Here is a 15,945-nt window from a genome sequence, read left to right on the forward strand (position 1 = left end):
CAAGTCAATGGGGCATTCAACTTGAAATTATCACGATCGCACCCCTACAATACGGTAAGCTCTCATCTCACCGGAGGAATGAGGCTCACGACAGCTTCTTGCCAATAGGAGCTGATGTTTTTCCCACAAGGACAATGGTCCATGCATATTCTGGGCGCTCAGAAGCCAAAGCTGATCTCGCCTGCGGCATTCTGGGCTGATAACGGAGCAACGCGATAATAGATGATGACGATCCGGGCGGCGAAGCTCCGTAGGCGGAAACATATATTATGTTCTTGCAGAAATCGCAAGGACAGAAGCAACCGTCTCAAACATGCTCTCTTTTGCTTTCCCTTCCGCGGTCGTGTCTGTCCTACCTCCCGCAATTGCGTCTGCAAAACCTGTCGACGTTGCCCTCGCCACTCTTACTACATGGGTCCTCCTCAAAGCCTTGAAGAGCATGCGCAAGCGCGTGACTACCACTAAGCTGAAAGGCCCTCCGAGTGCCAGCTGGATTTGGGGCGTCGGCCGCGTCACTGACGAAGCCGAAGACTCTGCTGTGCTTTACGAGAAGTGGGAGCAAGAATATGGCGTCGCTTACCAAGTGCCGGCCGCTCTGGGAATCAACAAGGTCATTCTATGCGACCCCAAAGCTCTTGCCCATTTGTGGGCTCGGGACACTGTCACGTATGACCACGAAGCAGCTACCAAGAAGATGATCGACATATCCGTGAGCATCTAACACTTTTGTAACCCAAGAGAACGTATTAACTCGAATGCAAAAATTGCAGATCGGAAAGGGAGTCATTTGGGCTCACGGTGACAGCCATAAGAGGTACAGATTTTATGCGAGCTGCCGCAGCAGATCGAAGTCCTGAACGTCATGCACCCAGACAACGCAAAGCGCTCACACCCGCGTTCAGTCACGCTGCTCTCCGCCGCATGACTTCAGTCTTTCTCAATTCAGCGTACAAGGTAGCCAACGAGATCGCATGCATCCTTTGCATTCACCGATCTGATATCATGACTAGGTTCGAGATGGATGGCACGCGATCCTGGATAATGCCGGCGATGGATCAGTCATCGAGGTCCAGAAATGGTGCGTATACTGATATTCATTCCAATAATCTAAACAAAGTCACTGACGAAATGATTATTAAGGATGAGTGGAATTGCGTAAGAGGTATCCCTTTTGAACATTTTGTGTTTTACTCATATCGCTTCTATTAGCCTCGACTCGATTGGATTAGCTGGTTTTTCGCATGACTTTGGTGCAACGACGAACCAGGACACCGACGTGGTCAAGCTGTTCCACTCGGTCGGAGGGAACCCCACTCAGCTTGCCAGATTCTTCACCCTCCTCGGTGTTGCGTTCCCCTGGCTCGCGGAAGTTCCAATCCCGCACAACCAGCGCGTCAAGCGCCTGGCTACTTTTATGGAAGAGATCTCCGGTGGCTGGTTCGAGCGCTCTCGTCAGGAGAAACAGGAACTCGGCGCCGCGACTGTCGATGAAAAGTCGGTGCTTGGACTTCTCCGTAAGCCTACAGTACTAGTGTTATTTTTGATCAGCCTTTAACCTTAAAATTTAACCTTAATCCCTAGTCAAGGCTGAGGTAGCGAACTCTGAGCTTCGCCTTTCTCATGAGGAAATCATTGATGAGGTGGGTAGCGCTCTCATCATATCGCAACAACTACCTTAAAGGACATGCTGCCCAGATGAAAGTTCTTCTCTCCGCCGGCTTTGAAACCAGCTCCAGTGAGTCCTCTGAACATTACTCTCGAGTTAAACTGACTTTAACCATCCAATTAGCCACCCTGACCGTAAGTCGTTGGTTGTTAACTCTGAATAAACTCACTCTGATACGTTATTCCAGTGGACTCTTGCAGAGCTTTCCAAAAACCCTACGGCCCAGGAAAAGCTCCGTGAAGAACTTCTCGGGCAATTCGCAAACACAGACCCAACGTACGACGATTTGAATGGGGGACTGCCTTACCTTGATGCAGTGGTGCACGAAGTGCTCCGCCTCCACCCACCCGTGGCCGAGCTCCAGCGCGAGGTAAGGAGAACGTTCCGGCACCAACATGCCCCTTCCGCACCACCTGTAGTTCTAATTCATCTTCTACGTGCTATTGGCAGGCCCTCGAGGACGACGTCATTCCTCTCGGCGCGCCTATCCAAGACGCCAACGGACGCGTGATAGACAGTATCACCATCGCCAAAGGCACGCTCGTCTTCATGTCCGTCGAATACCTCAACCGGTCCGAGAAATTCTGGGGCCCGGATGCCAAGGTCTTCCGCCCCGAGCGCTGGCTCGAGGGAGGCGACCTGCAGGCGGGTAACGTCAAGGCTAACGAGCTCCGGGGCCACAAGCATCTCCTCACGTTTAATGACGGGCCAAGGACCTGTCTCGGAAAGAATTTCGCGCTTGCGGAGCTCAAGGTAAGTGGCCGTGCTCTGCATTAAAAATGTACACATACTGACGAGGCGGCTCAGGCCTCGCTGTCTGTACTAGTTAGGAACTTTGCTTTCGAGCCTCGTGACAAGAAAGACAGGGTTGAAAGAATTGTAGGCAATTTGGTCCGTCCAAAAGTGGTTGGGCAGCCCGGTATCGAGGTCCCTCTTCGCGTTAGGCGTGTGGACTAAAGGGACTACATATCCCAAAGTGGCACACAGACACTTTTAGACACCTTGAATCATAACGCTCAGCTAGTAGCCAACAAATACCTGTGTATACGTTCACAAGAACATTCAGTTTGTTGGATCACGCATCACGCATTGCACATAGCAGCACTTGAGGATGACGATCATCGATCAAACACGTTCTACGAGCCATGAGTACATGAATGCGCGTAACGTACATAGTAATGATGTGCACAGCGAGTGGTAGGTATAGGGACATAGTAAGCGGCGAGTACAAACTAGATAAAGATACAAAAAGAGGAGAGAGAAAATTGATGATTGGTGGTTATGAACTAGAGCACGAAGTTCCGTTCGAAGTCTTGATTTCCGCCGATGTTGTATGTGGTAAAGATGTGGAAGACTGGAGCGTGATAAGCGCCAGAGCGTCTATGGGTACGTGGTAAAGAACGTGGATTTAATGAAATAGAGTCTGAGCCAGTCGTCGTCAGAGGGAATGAGGTAAAAACATGTCGTTCAAGGAAGTATCCGTCATTTTGTGCGTATCCAGCGCTAGTCCAGTCGGTATATGCCCTATTCCGAGCTAGGGGAACGTTCAGACGTCAAGCTCTTGTTGTCCGGAACGGAAGATTGCCGATCGCGAATGTACCAGCCTGCGGAAGCCCGAACTGTAGCCGTTTGGGTGTGCCTCTGTAGGCTCGACGATGCTTACGGCCGTCAGCTGGTGCACGTCGTCCTTCACAAAACCGTTAGCATTGGGCACCTTATCCTTCTCGGAACCTTTCAGTGCCGTAGCCCACATGCGAGAGAGGAAGCCAGTTCCAGAGCTAGAAGAGTTCTCCCTGAGCCTTTGTGAAGAAATCGAACTAGGCGCCGAAGTGGAATCAGGTAGGTTGCCAAGAGCCTGCGAGAAGAGAGCATGGTAGCTAGCACGTTTTGAAGAAGCCGATAGACGCTTGTGAGGCCTAACCTCAGACGCATGATCAAGAAGAGGCGAAGGGGTGTCACCGCCCTTGACAGTCCGTTCAGACATGACTGATGTGGCAGAAGTCTTGCGTCCCTCCCTATACACGTGGGATGGTACCGAGGGCAGAACGAAGCGGGCCCTGCGAACACCGCTTTGGGTGCTATTCTTCTCATCCTCAACCTCGGAGTCACTCGGCGAGCCTGTCGACGAGCCATTGTCCTCAGTGAGGGAACCTGGATCCGATTCAGGTGCGCTCAAGCTATCGCAGCTATGGACGCTGGAGATCGGGGAAGGAATCGCAGCGCCCGATGATTTAGCAGACAGCTGAGCGGCATTGATTGAGAGACGGTTGGTCGAGAGGCGATGAGCGATACACTTGACCGTGGAGACAAATGAGGGAGGCGCAGGAGGAGCAGAGCAACGTTCGGGAGTGGGCGGAGATGGGCCCCTAGATCTAGCCTTCCCAGCTTTGGAGACCTTATCGACAGCCGCAGCCCGCGTTTCTTGCTCCGCGGGCGATGGCATACACCGGGTTTTGGAGGGCATGAAAGGACCAAAGTGAGTGCAAGCTTCGGCTTCATCAAAGCGGAGATCGTAGTCAAGCAAGAAGAGCAGCTGCTTTTCCATGAGGTTAATCTCGGCGATGTCAAAGAGAACGCCATAAGCGGCCCAGTGCTTGTTTTTGGGAGACGAGTCGTTGAGATACTTGGCCGCTACAATGAGGGTGGCCAGGAAGACCCGGTGTCTAGTGCACGGCATACCTAGAGCAACGTCAGTGAGCTTGTGCTCTAAACATGAACATGTTGTGCGTCTACCTTTAGCCATGGCGGGAAGCTTCGAGCGAAGCCGGTTCAAGTAAATGAGCGTGGTCAAAAGTGTGGGAACCTGAACGTTAGACTTGGTGGCGATGTGAACGATGAAATCCTCCAGGGATGGCAGCGGCGGGTTCAGAGAGCTCTTGTCGGCGGGAAGGACAGACTTGACAGGTGTATGCGGAGGTGTCGGAAGGAGCGGCTGATCTTCGATAAGGATAACACGAGAACACTGAAGGGCAATATAAGAAACCATGTCCATAGTGACCGGCTTGCGGACGAGCTCAAGTAGATCGGAACTGTGTTGAGACCTTGGGATGAGAGAAGCGGGGTGACGACGATCTGCAGACATGTTGAGGTTGAAGGGAGTGGTTTAGGTTCTAGTAGAGACTGTAGATGAGCCCAGCTATCGGGCGTTGGTTCTAGAGAGGGAAAATGCGAGAGAAAGATGAGAGTAGAGATTGAGGGAGACGAGGAAAGAGAGCACAACGGTGGCGAGTAAAAATGGGCGGGAGGGAGCCAAACAACAAACAAGGCGCGTCGAAGTCACGGGAGACGAAAGTCAAATTCGGCGACTTGAGAGTTAACTTGAAGTTGCTCTGAGGAGTGAGATCGAGTCGCTCAGATGTTTGATCCTGTACTCAGCGGGGCAGTGATGGCGCAGGATAAGATACGCTCTCGTAGCGAAAGCACTTTTATCATGTGTTCATTTTAATCTCGACGGGCTATGACGACAAGAAGTGTCTTAGTCCATATGCACAGCCTATGGGGCGTGGGTCAGTCATTGTATGAATCCTTAACTATTAGTCCTCGGAAGTCGTGTATGGCATGCGGGCGTTTACTATGGAAAATCTCAGAAGAATGGACCTCGTTCTGATTGACAGGGGCTACAGCTTTGAGTCAACGTTGGGTCACCAGTAACCGTTGTGTTTGGGTTCCGGATATGGAACCAATTGCAAAGGCTGTACCACGCGGTCATCTATATACGGCGCGAGACAGGGCTCCGAGATTAATTCACCACTAGGAAGGTGGCGGCCTGTAGCTGTTAGCTGTACAAGGCAGCGACGTGTTCAACTACTTAAGACCGCCAGTTTCATGCCAGCGTCGTAAGTCGTATTCTACGAAACAACTCCTTCCTGGGGCTTGGCACTGATACCATTTGCAGTACTTTGCTGGGCTTGAGGGAGCATGTTGTCTATTTCCGACTGGGTCACTACACTCTCGCTGGTCTTCGGAGGTTGCTGCAGGTACGCCCTTGTGGCGTTTGGCTCACTTGCTGTAGAACCTGATGTTCTTCCTCTGTTTCAGCAATGCAATCACCATGGAACGCCTCACCAAGCAGTTCCCTCACTCGGGCACGCTCATCACCTTCTTCCAGTTTCTTGCTGTGTCTCTATACGGACTGCCCTCTCAGATCACATTTGAGGAATCAGATTCTAATTTAACATCGCATACATATGCCAACGGGCGTGCCAACGGACACACGAACGGACATGCTTGCGACGACAAAGACAGTAAGACGCCCAAGCCAGGCAAGCGCTACTGGTTCCCTCGTCTAAAGACCCGCCGTGTGCCACTCACTCCATACATGATGCAAGTCGCGCTCTTCTGGGTCCTATCCATCCTCAACAACATCGCATTCGGGTATCACATCCCCATGTCCGTTCACATCATCTTCCGTAGCGGTGGCATGGTCATTAATATGCTCCTTGGCTACATGTTCGCCAAGAAACGATACTCTCTTACCCAGGTCCTTTCCGTATCGATCGTGACCGCCGGAATTATTATGTCCACTTATGCTGCTGCTGACCCGCGTAAGAAATCAGAGAGCATCACCGATATCGACCCGTCACTGTATACAACTGGCATCATCATCCTTTCCGTTGCCCTTGTCCTTTCCGGCTTCCTTGGCCTCCTTCAGGACTGGGTTTATCAGCAGTACACAGCGCCCCTAGTCCGCAAGGGCAAACTTGACAGCGCGACGACATGGCAGGAAAACATGTTCTACCTCCACTCATTCGGCCTTCCGCTCTTCTACTTCTCCAAGGCAAAAATCTTGAATGCACTTGACGACATCATGGCTGGCCCACCTGCGCCCGTTTTCGCTCAACTACCCCCTAAATACTACCAGATTGTGGAGCCTGTGTCGATGTCAGGGACTGCCCTATACCTTGTGCTCAACACAATTACCCAGTTACTCTGTGTGCTTGGCGTCAACCGCATGACTGGGCGCGTCTCATCACTTACAGTAACCCTCATCTTGACCGTACGAAAGGCACTGTCCTTGTTATTTAGCGTGATGGCATATGGTGGCCAGGGATGGGACATGTACATTGGCGCAGCACTAGTGTTCGTTGGAACAATTGGGTATTCTCTTGGCGGAAAGAGCGTCACACCCAAACCAGAAGAGAAGACGAAGACGGAGTAGTCATCTTCATGCATGTTGCTGTATACCATCCACACGCTAACACGTCCACTTTTTGCACTATACATCGAGTTTATTAAAGTACTCCAATATCTATTACCACACCCCACGAATCCTAGATTTGCCCAGTGGCAATGTTCCAGACCTTCTTTGCGAGTTCTGCAGCCGGGTCCGTCGAGTCATCAATCTTCTGAAGGCCAACCGTACCCAGTGTCGTTGAGTAGTTCCTAAGGTAGGGGGCATACTATAACACATATGAGCAAACTAGGAAGTGGGCCATGACGTGAACTTGCTACTCACTGTCCTGCAGAAGTGGCGATACCAGCCCCATGTCTCCCAGGTATTCCACTCTTCATTACCCCATGATCCACGATTCTCCCAAGCGGATTCGCCAAGGATTTTTTGCGAGCGTGCAGCGGCGTCACCCGCAGCGAGGCAGGCAACGAACCCTTCAATAGTGTACGTGAGCGCATACTTCTGCTCTCGCGTTAGGATGGTGAAGGCCTTGAGTGCCGTTGTCAACTGTGGGCTGTCCGCGGCAGGTTCATCTAAAAACATTTGCATGGTAAGCAAACGAATGGCAGGAAAAAAGTGTAGACTATACGTACCTGCTTTAGCAGCAGCAGCGTCGGCATCCACATCCATCGACCCAACATCGGTAGCCTTAGCGCGAGCTCGGCTGTCATCCTCCTCCTTCCTCAGTGCAGCGACTTTGCGACGCGCAATCGCAACACGTCCGTTGGCCTTATCAATCGCACCGCGAAGCAAGTCCCAAGCGGACCCCGAAATGTATTGCTTTTGATCCTCGCGCGCGAACACCCATTGCACGACATCGGATGGGTCCACGATCTGGTACTGCATCAACTTGTCGAGCACGATGTTCACCATTTGCGGGCTCCTTTGCCAAAACGCCGACGCAGCATTGAGGATATCGCGTTTCGCCTCCACGCTGCCAGAACCAGGCGGCTGGGGGGCCGAGGACGTCGCAGCCCCTGCAAGCCCACGGAGAAGTGGAAGGTACCGCTCAATGGCGTTGAGCAAATGCGAGAATGAGCGCGAGCCGATCGAGAGAAGACACTGGGTCGCTAGTGACCGCACGACTGAGTCGGGGTAGCCTGAAGAATCATCCATGGTGTTCTTGAGCGAATCGAGGTGAGCGATGACTTCGTCGGCTTTGGACCGTCCACGAAGAAGACCAATGATAGACTGGGCGGCATCGTAGTGAGGGTTGGCTGCATCCTGTGTGAGCAAGCTGGATCGAATGTGTGTAATGACGATACGTACCAGGGTCTTCATAATTGAACTCGGGTCCAGGCCCCTGGTCCGCAATGACTGTAGAGTCTGTCTGCATTGCTTCTGGGAGTGTCTTCAAGATACGGTCGTGATAGGATAGTCGAATCTCGTATTCAATAGCACGCCTGATAAAGGCACGTCTAGGGTGCTGGTCGGTCAACGCTAGATCTGGCACCCTGTAGCAGGCTTCAGTTTTTCTTGGTCTATTTCTTCACGGTCGATGAGGACATACCATTCTTTCCATACCCATTGGAAGCCGAAGTTACTCATGTGCACAGCGAACCAGTCCGCAAATCGCCGCGAGATGTCCACATCCAACCCATCTGCGATGGTATTGTAAAGTTTGCGGATAGACTTGCCTACAGCAGGGCCTACAGTCGAGGGTGAAAGTTTGCATAACTCGGTGATGAGAGACACGTAGTAGATAGATTTGTAAGAGGCTTCTGGCAAGAGGAACAGAGCGCCTAGTATTGTCTATATCCATTTAGTTATAGAAAGGCGAAAGTGATGGTCTGAACCATACCTCGATGACTGTACTCTCAAGTTGCCAATTTTTAGCTGTTCCATCGTCCTCCAGCTCCGGTGCACCAGGTCGAGGCTTGAAAGTGCCCGGAATGCACCATTTCGGGTACTCCAAGAGGAGACGAGCACACTCTTTGCGGTTAACCTCGAAAAGTTTGGATATGTCAAGGATGTTTGAGCGAAGCAAGAAGCCTTCGATGGTTAACGGGTCTGGGGACACCTGCGAAACTCATGAGCTGAAATATCCAGGAACTCTTGGGTAAAAACTCACAGTATTGTCGAAGATGTGCAAGAAGTACTCAGGCCAGTCATCCTTTTTGACCTGAGCGTCTTCGCCAGCGTCGGTAGCTAAACCGTCGAGTTCAATGACCTCGGGTGGGACAAGGATAGAGGGTAGTTCAAAAGGTGATGAGACGGCAGGGTCAATATCGGGGAAGGCGAGGTACGGTTGCGGGAATTCGGGAGTTGTTTCAGGATTTTCTCCTGAATCAAGCGCCTTAAGCACTGTAATAGCGGTATCAAGGTACTAAAAACCGTTAGCAAACGATCATCATACGGATGTGAACCTCTCACCTCATCTGCGCCCTCAACGAGGATGGATTCCGAGTGGAGAACAGCTAGAGGTTGCACGAGGACCTTGGAGGTAGATATAGATTCATTGTATGTTTGAATGGTGGATATGATTTCAGAGAGGTTGTTTACAGAGCTCTTCTTGAAGACGCCACCCGTCTACGATGTTTCAAATATGCTCAGTCCGTAGTTCCAAACAACTTCAATATGGAAGGACGCACAATCATCAGCCCTTCAGCTGCACACACAGCCGCGTTCTTGCCTCGCGTGTATGATACCCCAAACTCGTCCAAGACCGCTGCAAAGGACTGGAGAAGCGAGGTCATAGACTCGATTGATATTATTTGTGCGACCATCAAGTGAGCGAAGAAATGTATCTGAACATGACAAGTGAGTTAATGTTTTTAGTGCCAGTAATGAGAGGACGCACGCAGAGCCTGATTTCTCTCCATGCTAGCTTGTCCAGGTAGGCTTGGAAGCCTTTCCAGAAATCCTCTAGTATTTGCTTGCCAAGTGAGCTGCTTCCAGAGGCGGCAGCATCCTCTCCTTCGGTGGGGTCATAAAGCACACGCAGTATAGCGGCATAGTAGGGGGTCTTGTACGGCTGTTCCGTAACGCTGAAGTGATGGTCAGTAGCGCCATGCGTTCGGTGCGACCAACTTACCCTGTCCGAAGCGCTTCGGAAAGCAGTGGAATGGAGACGGGTGTAAAGTCCCGAATTTCCTTTGCAAGACGAGGTACTTCCTCAGTCGGATCCTGAGTAACAAGGTCATCTTGACAGCATGGAACAAAAGAGATGGCAACACTGACCACCTCGCCGAAGTTGAGGATGTGTTTCCTTAGGATTTGCTCAGGAGTCTCGTGTACTTCATGTCTGTGGTGGTCACGGTCGTCTAAAGACTCATGGAGTTGCAGCGACGAATTCAACGCGTCATTTCGTAGTTCCCTTACCTCTGTTTCTTCTGCGGTGTCCTCCACGATGGGGTCTGTCGTACATTTTTGGTTTACAGTCAATGGATAACTTTGTCAGTATGGACTCTCGTCAACGAACAAAACACTAAAACGCCCGGACGTCTATTCACGCCGTGCGAAACTTTCCCGGGAAGTTCCCATCCGAGCGGACTGGCCTCGAGTCTGCCGTATTACTTACAAACATAAGACCGTTCATAGACAGCGGGAAGACGTCGACGGTGACTGAGGACAGTCATTCGCCTGTGCAACAGCTTCTGGTGCTGTAGTCGCTGGTGAGATCTGTTCGTGAATGTTCGAAATATCTGAAAACTAATGCAGGCACTTTAGGAATGCTAGACACATGCAATGCATCCAGTCAACGAGCCTCCATAACATACTAAGAGGCAAAGCCCTCCGTGACCTCTCTCTGCCTCACCACTTTTCCCGCGACTCCTCGTCACTTCTCTCTCAACTCTCAATTTCTTCCTACTTCTCTCTACACCGTTCGTTTCAACGACGTTCTGTATCGTCAACAGTTTCCAGATACGCACAAAGTCTCGCGTATGCATCCCCCTCTCCGCCCTTCACAGAACCACATGATTCGCAGCAGGATGGAAAATCTCCCCGTTCCCCATCGTCCAATGCTCGGGATGTGCGCGGACCAAGCAGCTCTCCGACACGGCCACCCGGTTCACAGGCTCTAGCTCTATCCCTGCAGGCATCCTCCCCTTCCTTGACACCAGCTCAAATCTCTCGCGCAGCCTCACAGGCCATACGAATATCTTGTGCAAGGCGCCAACACTTTGACGCGCTTTACATCATTAACTCCCTACGCGAGTCAATACGGCCCGATGGAAAGAAGCTGCAGCCAATCCTCAACAAGTCGTTCCCCCGTGTCCCGTTCTACCCTGTCAAATTTGGAAAGGCTGTCTCTCCCGTCCTTGCTTCCCATTGTCTCTTGCATCATTATCTGCGTTCTGGCAGGACAACGAAAGCGCGGAAGTTTTCAGAGCAGCTCATGCGCGAAGGCATCCCAATCAAGAGCAAGACTTTACATTTTGTAATACAAGCTCAGTTACACACAATGGCCCCGCCTCCGCCCCAAGAAAAGATTCTATCTCGGCAAATGTCGCACTCACTAGAGGGCCTTTTGGAACGCCCGACAGCGATCAGGGACAAAAGCTTGCGCTACTCTACTCTCTTGCTTCTTCAAGCACATCAACACCGGCAGAGGTTCCAGGATGAAACAGCCCAAATGGTCATCAATGCTTGCCTATTCCAAGGGGAACTTCTCGTTGGGTGCCTGGTGTTCGTGGTACTCGTCAAAGGCTGGCTCCTCCGCCAACAGGCAGCCGCCCATTTTAAAGCCGAGATCGCTACACAGGAAGGGAAGTCTGGAGGGCCAGCCCTTGAGGGCCAGACGGGCTGGGAAAACCTTGCCACCATTAATAATGATCCTCCACCAAGGAGCATGCTGAACGAACTTCTCAAGCATTATGAGGTTGACTTGCTACAGCACGCAAATCAGCCTACGAGAATCGCTCTGCAGATGCTTGCCAACTTGGCTGGCTCAATTGATCGGCGCGAACTACCCTATGATGAGATCTCTAAGCTTTTACGAGTGCTGTACTCGGTCCCAAAAGTTCACGATACGGTTTGGGTTGTAGAGAACGGGATAGAGAAACAGGTTCAAGCATACACCTACATCCACGCAGTTTTGGATCGCCTCGTGCGCTCACCTCCCACAACCAGAGCGCGACGCCACCAGAATTACCAGGGCTTACTACCCCTCTCTGTCCGTTCATACAACTCCCTGCTGCATTATGCGCTCCGACATCAGTATTCGGTCGAGCTAGCTACACAGTTGCTTGACCATATGGAGCACAAACGAAGGCCACCCCTCAAGCCCAACACAAGCACATACAACATCCTTGTGCGGGCCGGAACGCTTATCCGGCATAACGATGTTAGCAAAGCAGCTCTTGAGGCCCTGAGGATCAAAACGGAGCATGTACAGAACGCTATTTCTGCCGGGCCGCCTTCGTCTCAGAAGAACGAACAAGCTGGTCCGATCGTCCCTTCGGATCCCCTTCCGTCCGAGCCGCTCGCTACGGACGCGCACACCTTGTCGAGTTACATCTTGCATCTAACGTCCACCGGTCGTCCAGCTATGGTTGCTCAAGTCCTCTTCCAAGTGTTACCGGAGTTGTCCATTATCGACCATCCATCATGGGGTGACGTGACAAGAGAACAACGTGACATGATGCGCCTACGCACCCGTGAAGAACGCTTGAAACGGGCTGTGTCTCTTGGCCCGCACTTTTTTACTGCCGTGCTTAATGCACTCACCAAAGCAGGCAAGACGGGACTTGCGGAGCGCGTCTGGCTACTTGCCAAGCAGGCCGAGCGCGCAAGCTGGCTGTGGGCGCCCGAGGGGCAACCAGTCAAGGCCTGGTGTCTTCCCGTACATGCTTACACGATCATGCTTCAATGCTATGGCGCTGAGGCACGCAAGGCGAACCGGGGAGTTCGCCGCTCATGGGACCTCTCAGGTGACGACGCGGCCTGGACGCCAAAGCACAAAGTTCATGTGCGCGGTTGGGCGCATTATGTGCTCTCGCGCAAGGTCCAGGGCTCGTCGCGCCGTCAGACGGGTCTTCGAATGAGCGCATGCCTGTACCGTGCAATGTTCCGAGGCGCTCGCAATATAATGCACTCGCTTGGGGAGACGCTGAAGTTACCGGCCGCGGTTGAGCTGCCACAGCCTGATGCACGATTCTTCAACGCTGCGCTAGATATCTTTGACAGGAATCTCTCGACTTGCCGCAAGATGAAAAACCGATCGTTTTCTGGTTGGAAGGCGAAATTGCGGAGAGCTAAGCTACGCTTTGTCAGGCGCGGACAACTTGTTCGTGGCCATAATCCCTTCCTAGTTCGCATCTGCCACGACATGGTCAGTGCAGGGTACAAGCTCCCGGTCGGCCTCAAGGTATTTATGATCGGCCGCACGTCATCTGTACTCAAGGAAAACCAGGGAACCGTCGCTCAACTCCCTGTCGGACATCCCTCGTGCAGGAGAGAAGCGTTCAAACCCTGGGCTCTTGCGACAGAGAAAACGCGCGGCATGCATATACGGCGTAGGGAATGGAGATCACATGGTGCGCAATGGAAACGGCAGTGTAGACGGACACAAACCAAACACAGAGATGTTACGGTAGACACAGCATAATAAACAATTGAAAATGTGATATAAATTTGACAATCATGTCCGTGACTTGGCCTTGAATGACATCACAACGACGTTCTTCTGCACGTCCCGAGCCGTGCACTCTCCAACGTCCGCGAGGGCAGCGACAATCTCGTCCGGGAGCACATTGATGTCCTTGGGCGAGGGCGGCTTCTGCCCCCGCTTCGGCGCAATAGCGACGTCAACGCGAATGCCTTTCTCGAGCTCTTTCCGCGCTTTGCCCAGTTTGTGCTGCAGGTCCCCGCCGGCGACGCCCCACGTGAGCTGCACCTCCTTGCGCGTGCCCGCGCGGGTTCCTTGCGACTGCTTCTTCTTGAGCTCTTTGTGTTGCGCCCACATCGCCTGCCTGTCGCCGACCTTCACGATAGGTTCCGGTTCGGTTGACACCAGCTCGATGAACTCTGTCTTCGGGTCACGCTCCTCCAGCAGCTTGCGCAGCGAGACGGTCGTTTCGCTGAGCTTGCCGGTCTCTGGGTCAACGACGCGCACAACAGGGTGGGGGATAGCTGGGCCGAAGACGCGATTTGGGAAGTCAGAGCCGCCCTCGAAGTGCTTGGTCTTGTATTGGCGCGTTCCCTGTGCGCGGAGAAGCTGGTTGGCGCATGTAACGCGCGATGGTGTGGAGGCCGTTCGCAGGAGCGAAGCGGGCAGCATGTTCTGGTACAGAGTCAGCTGAATGTGTTCATTCAACAAGGAGCATAAATGAAGCAAGACGTCTTTACCAATGGTATCGAACGGCGACTATGTCCCGGAAAATATGTTTAATACTACTTGCAATGTCGCACAACGTCAACTCGGTCCGAGAACCATTGTTTGCTCGTGTTGAAATCTGAAGCTCTTGGTAAACAAGCCCAAACCACATCCATTGGCAGAAAAACTTGTCTCGCTCAACCTTTGACCACTTCCATCGACAAGAGCATGTAACTGCACGGCAGATTTAAACCATGGTAAGCTAACTCGATCTGATATTCGTCACATGACGATACTTTCTTGTCGAACATGGGGAGGACAACCTCTAGATCTTCCCTTCGTTCCGCATGCTGAATCGTTTTGAGGACGTTTGCAATGGAACGCAGGATTGGTCGCTACCGTGTCATGATCCTCTTTTGTTATAGTTATTCTGACTTATCACCATCTTTATCATGATTGGATCTTATGGCTGACTTCAATGCTATTCAACAGGGCAAATGTGAGTGGTGGTGGATGGATATTACATGCGTCATGTGGTAGTCTATGGCGTCCTCTAAGGCATGTTATTATAAAACGCATAAGTAAACGGTGATATATCGCCCTTCATCTTGAAACAAATCTCTGCTATGAGTTGAGCCCAGGCCCACGCTTTTCTTCGCGTCTCAGTGCTGATGTCCGTAGCAAGTACGCAATGTTTTCGTAGACGACGAACGTCACGCAAGTCCCAGGGAGAACGCGTACAAGGTTCGTGCCCAGGCCACGATACAACCCTTTGATGCCCTCGCCTTGCCAGGTGCGCTTGATGGTTGTGGGGATATTGGGGTATAAATGAGTAGTTGCATTATTCTAGGAGTACATTAGCGCTGCACCATTCTGGTTTTATATAACCCGAAGCATGCGAACCTGTATTCGAGAACGAATAACTTGGTAGGGGTATGTTAGTGTCAAGGCCCACAGTTTACTTGCTCCCGACATGACGGTGTACGCCGTGTTGGACTACATGGATGTAAGACGCTGCTATGTAAGCAAAGCTGAAAACTCACCAGCTTCTCGTCCTCCGGACCCATGATCTTGCCAGCTTTTGCGAACTGTTTCCGCTTCTGGTCGAAACCCCACCGTTTCATCTCCTCGTAGGCCATAAATTGCACCGCTCCATTGCTGACGCCGACAAGTGCCAAACTGGTCCCTCTCCACAAGCCAGCAAATCCCTCCTTACGTACGATAGAGGACAGTCCATCTATAATGACATTTATTAGTGCTTCGGTACCGTGTATGGTGTAATGGACGTACGCCAAAGACCTCTATACGCGGTTGCGTTGTCTGCACGAGTGGTGAACATGCGTACTTTGACCACCCATATTGGATTCGTCATTATAGCCGTCACAGCACCTGAAGAACGATCAACATTCAGAATGCTAAGAGTTTGCGGAGATGTACATACTCGCTTCTGCAGAACAAAGGAGATAGGTAGAAGCGGGCATACGATAATTGGGATCATCGCCTGCTGCACGTTTCTTGAGCATATTATAGCTTTAGGTCTATATTAGTCTGCGCTAAGATCCCAAGAAATGGGGTACTCACAAGAGAAAGTACAAACCCCAGCTAGAGGCGTTTCCAGTAATGTTTGGACTAACACCACGATAGAGACCTTTCCAACCATCCTGGACCCTGATATCCCTGAGCGTGTTCCATATGTGTTTTCCAGCGCCTCCAGCGGGCTTTTCTGTAGCGACCTGGAACTTGACTTTGAGCAAGTCAAGCGGATGCATGCACAACACGGCGACTACGCCGGCACCAAGGCCAGCTGCAGCATGATCCTATTGCAAAGGTTAGTGTATAGATGAAACGAAC

The 15,945-nt window shown here is 51.7% G+C and overlaps 5 protein-coding genes across 5 annotated transcripts; 2 read left to right on the top strand and 3 right to left on the bottom strand.

Moving 5' to 3' along the window:
* Window positions 1-313: 313 nt before the first annotated feature.
* Window positions 314-2,623, top strand: CONPUDRAFT_153053 (cytochrome P450; the record flags this gene model as incomplete). The annotated part of the gene is made up of 12 exons (XM_007769741.1): window positions 314-709; window positions 771-814; window positions 873-954; window positions 1,011-1,078; window positions 1,141-1,155; window positions 1,210-1,514; window positions 1,582-1,640; window positions 1,696-1,735; window positions 1,790-1,800; window positions 1,854-2,036; window positions 2,117-2,419; window positions 2,474-2,623. The coding sequence occupies 12 exons, from the start codon at window positions 314-316 to the stop codon at window positions 2,621-2,623; spliced, it is 1,656 nt and encodes a 551-aa protein (XP_007767931.1).
* A 1,003-nt stretch (window positions 2,624-3,626) lies between these two features.
* CONPUDRAFT_103021 (uncharacterized protein) lies at window positions 3,627-4,754 on the bottom strand (the record flags this gene model as incomplete). The annotated part of the gene is made up of 2 exons (XM_007769742.1): window positions 4,400-4,754; window positions 3,627-4,345 (listed from the first exon to the last, which is right to left on the bottom strand). Coding segments are annotated over exons 1-2 (1,068 nt in total), but the record flags the coding sequence as incomplete, so codon positions are not given.
* A 669-nt stretch (window positions 4,755-5,423) lies between these two features.
* On the bottom strand, window positions 5,424-10,203 carry CONPUDRAFT_164806 (uncharacterized protein; the record flags this gene model as incomplete). The annotated part of the gene is made up of 15 exons (XM_007769743.1): window positions 5,424-5,502; window positions 5,562-5,643; window positions 5,705-7,065; window positions 7,122-7,369; window positions 7,430-8,053; window positions 8,106-8,290; window positions 8,347-8,588; window positions 8,638-8,856; window positions 8,908-9,162; window positions 9,210-9,365; window positions 9,428-9,583; window positions 9,637-9,823; window positions 9,871-9,962; window positions 10,017-10,099; window positions 10,158-10,203. 13 exons carry the CDS (start codon window positions 10,201-10,203, stop codon window positions 6,937-6,939), a joined length of 2,622 nt encoding a protein of 873 aa, XP_007767933.1. The 3' UTR covers window positions 5,424-5,502; window positions 5,562-5,643; window positions 5,705-6,936.
* Window positions 10,204-10,394: 191 nt separating this feature from the next.
* Window positions 10,395-13,947, top strand: CONPUDRAFT_81713 (uncharacterized protein). Its single transcript, XM_007769417.1, has 2 exons — window positions 10,395-10,450; window positions 10,506-13,947. Exon 2 carries the CDS (start codon window positions 10,519-10,521, stop codon window positions 13,384-13,386), a length of 2,868 nt encoding a protein of 955 aa, XP_007767607.1. The 5' UTR covers window positions 10,395-10,450; window positions 10,506-10,518; the 3' UTR covers window positions 13,387-13,947.
* A 771-nt stretch (window positions 13,948-14,718) lies between these two features.
* Window positions 14,719-15,863, bottom strand: CONPUDRAFT_54658 (mitochondrial carrier; the record flags this gene model as incomplete). Its single annotated transcript, XM_007769220.1, has 6 exons — window positions 14,719-14,940; window positions 14,998-15,090; window positions 15,138-15,331; window positions 15,385-15,483; window positions 15,536-15,624; window positions 15,676-15,863. The coding sequence occupies 6 exons, from the start codon at window positions 15,861-15,863 to the stop codon at window positions 14,719-14,721; spliced, it is 885 nt and encodes a 294-aa protein (XP_007767410.1).
* Window positions 15,864-15,945: the final 82 nt, after the last annotated feature.

This window comes from Coniophora puteana, assembly GCF_000271625.1.
Source record: "Coniophora puteana RWD-64-598 SS2 unplaced genomic scaffold CONPUscaffold_5, whole genome shotgun sequence".
In the NCBI taxonomy this organism is placed as follows: Eukaryota; Fungi; Basidiomycota; class Agaricomycetes; order Boletales; family Coniophoraceae; genus Coniophora; species Coniophora puteana.

What these genes read in the sequence shown, in the direction of transcription:
- CONPUDRAFT_81713 (XM_007769417.1), top strand. Translation starts at nt 10,519, where the DNA reads ATGCAATGCATCCAGTCAACGAGCCTCCATAACATACTAAGAGGCAAA.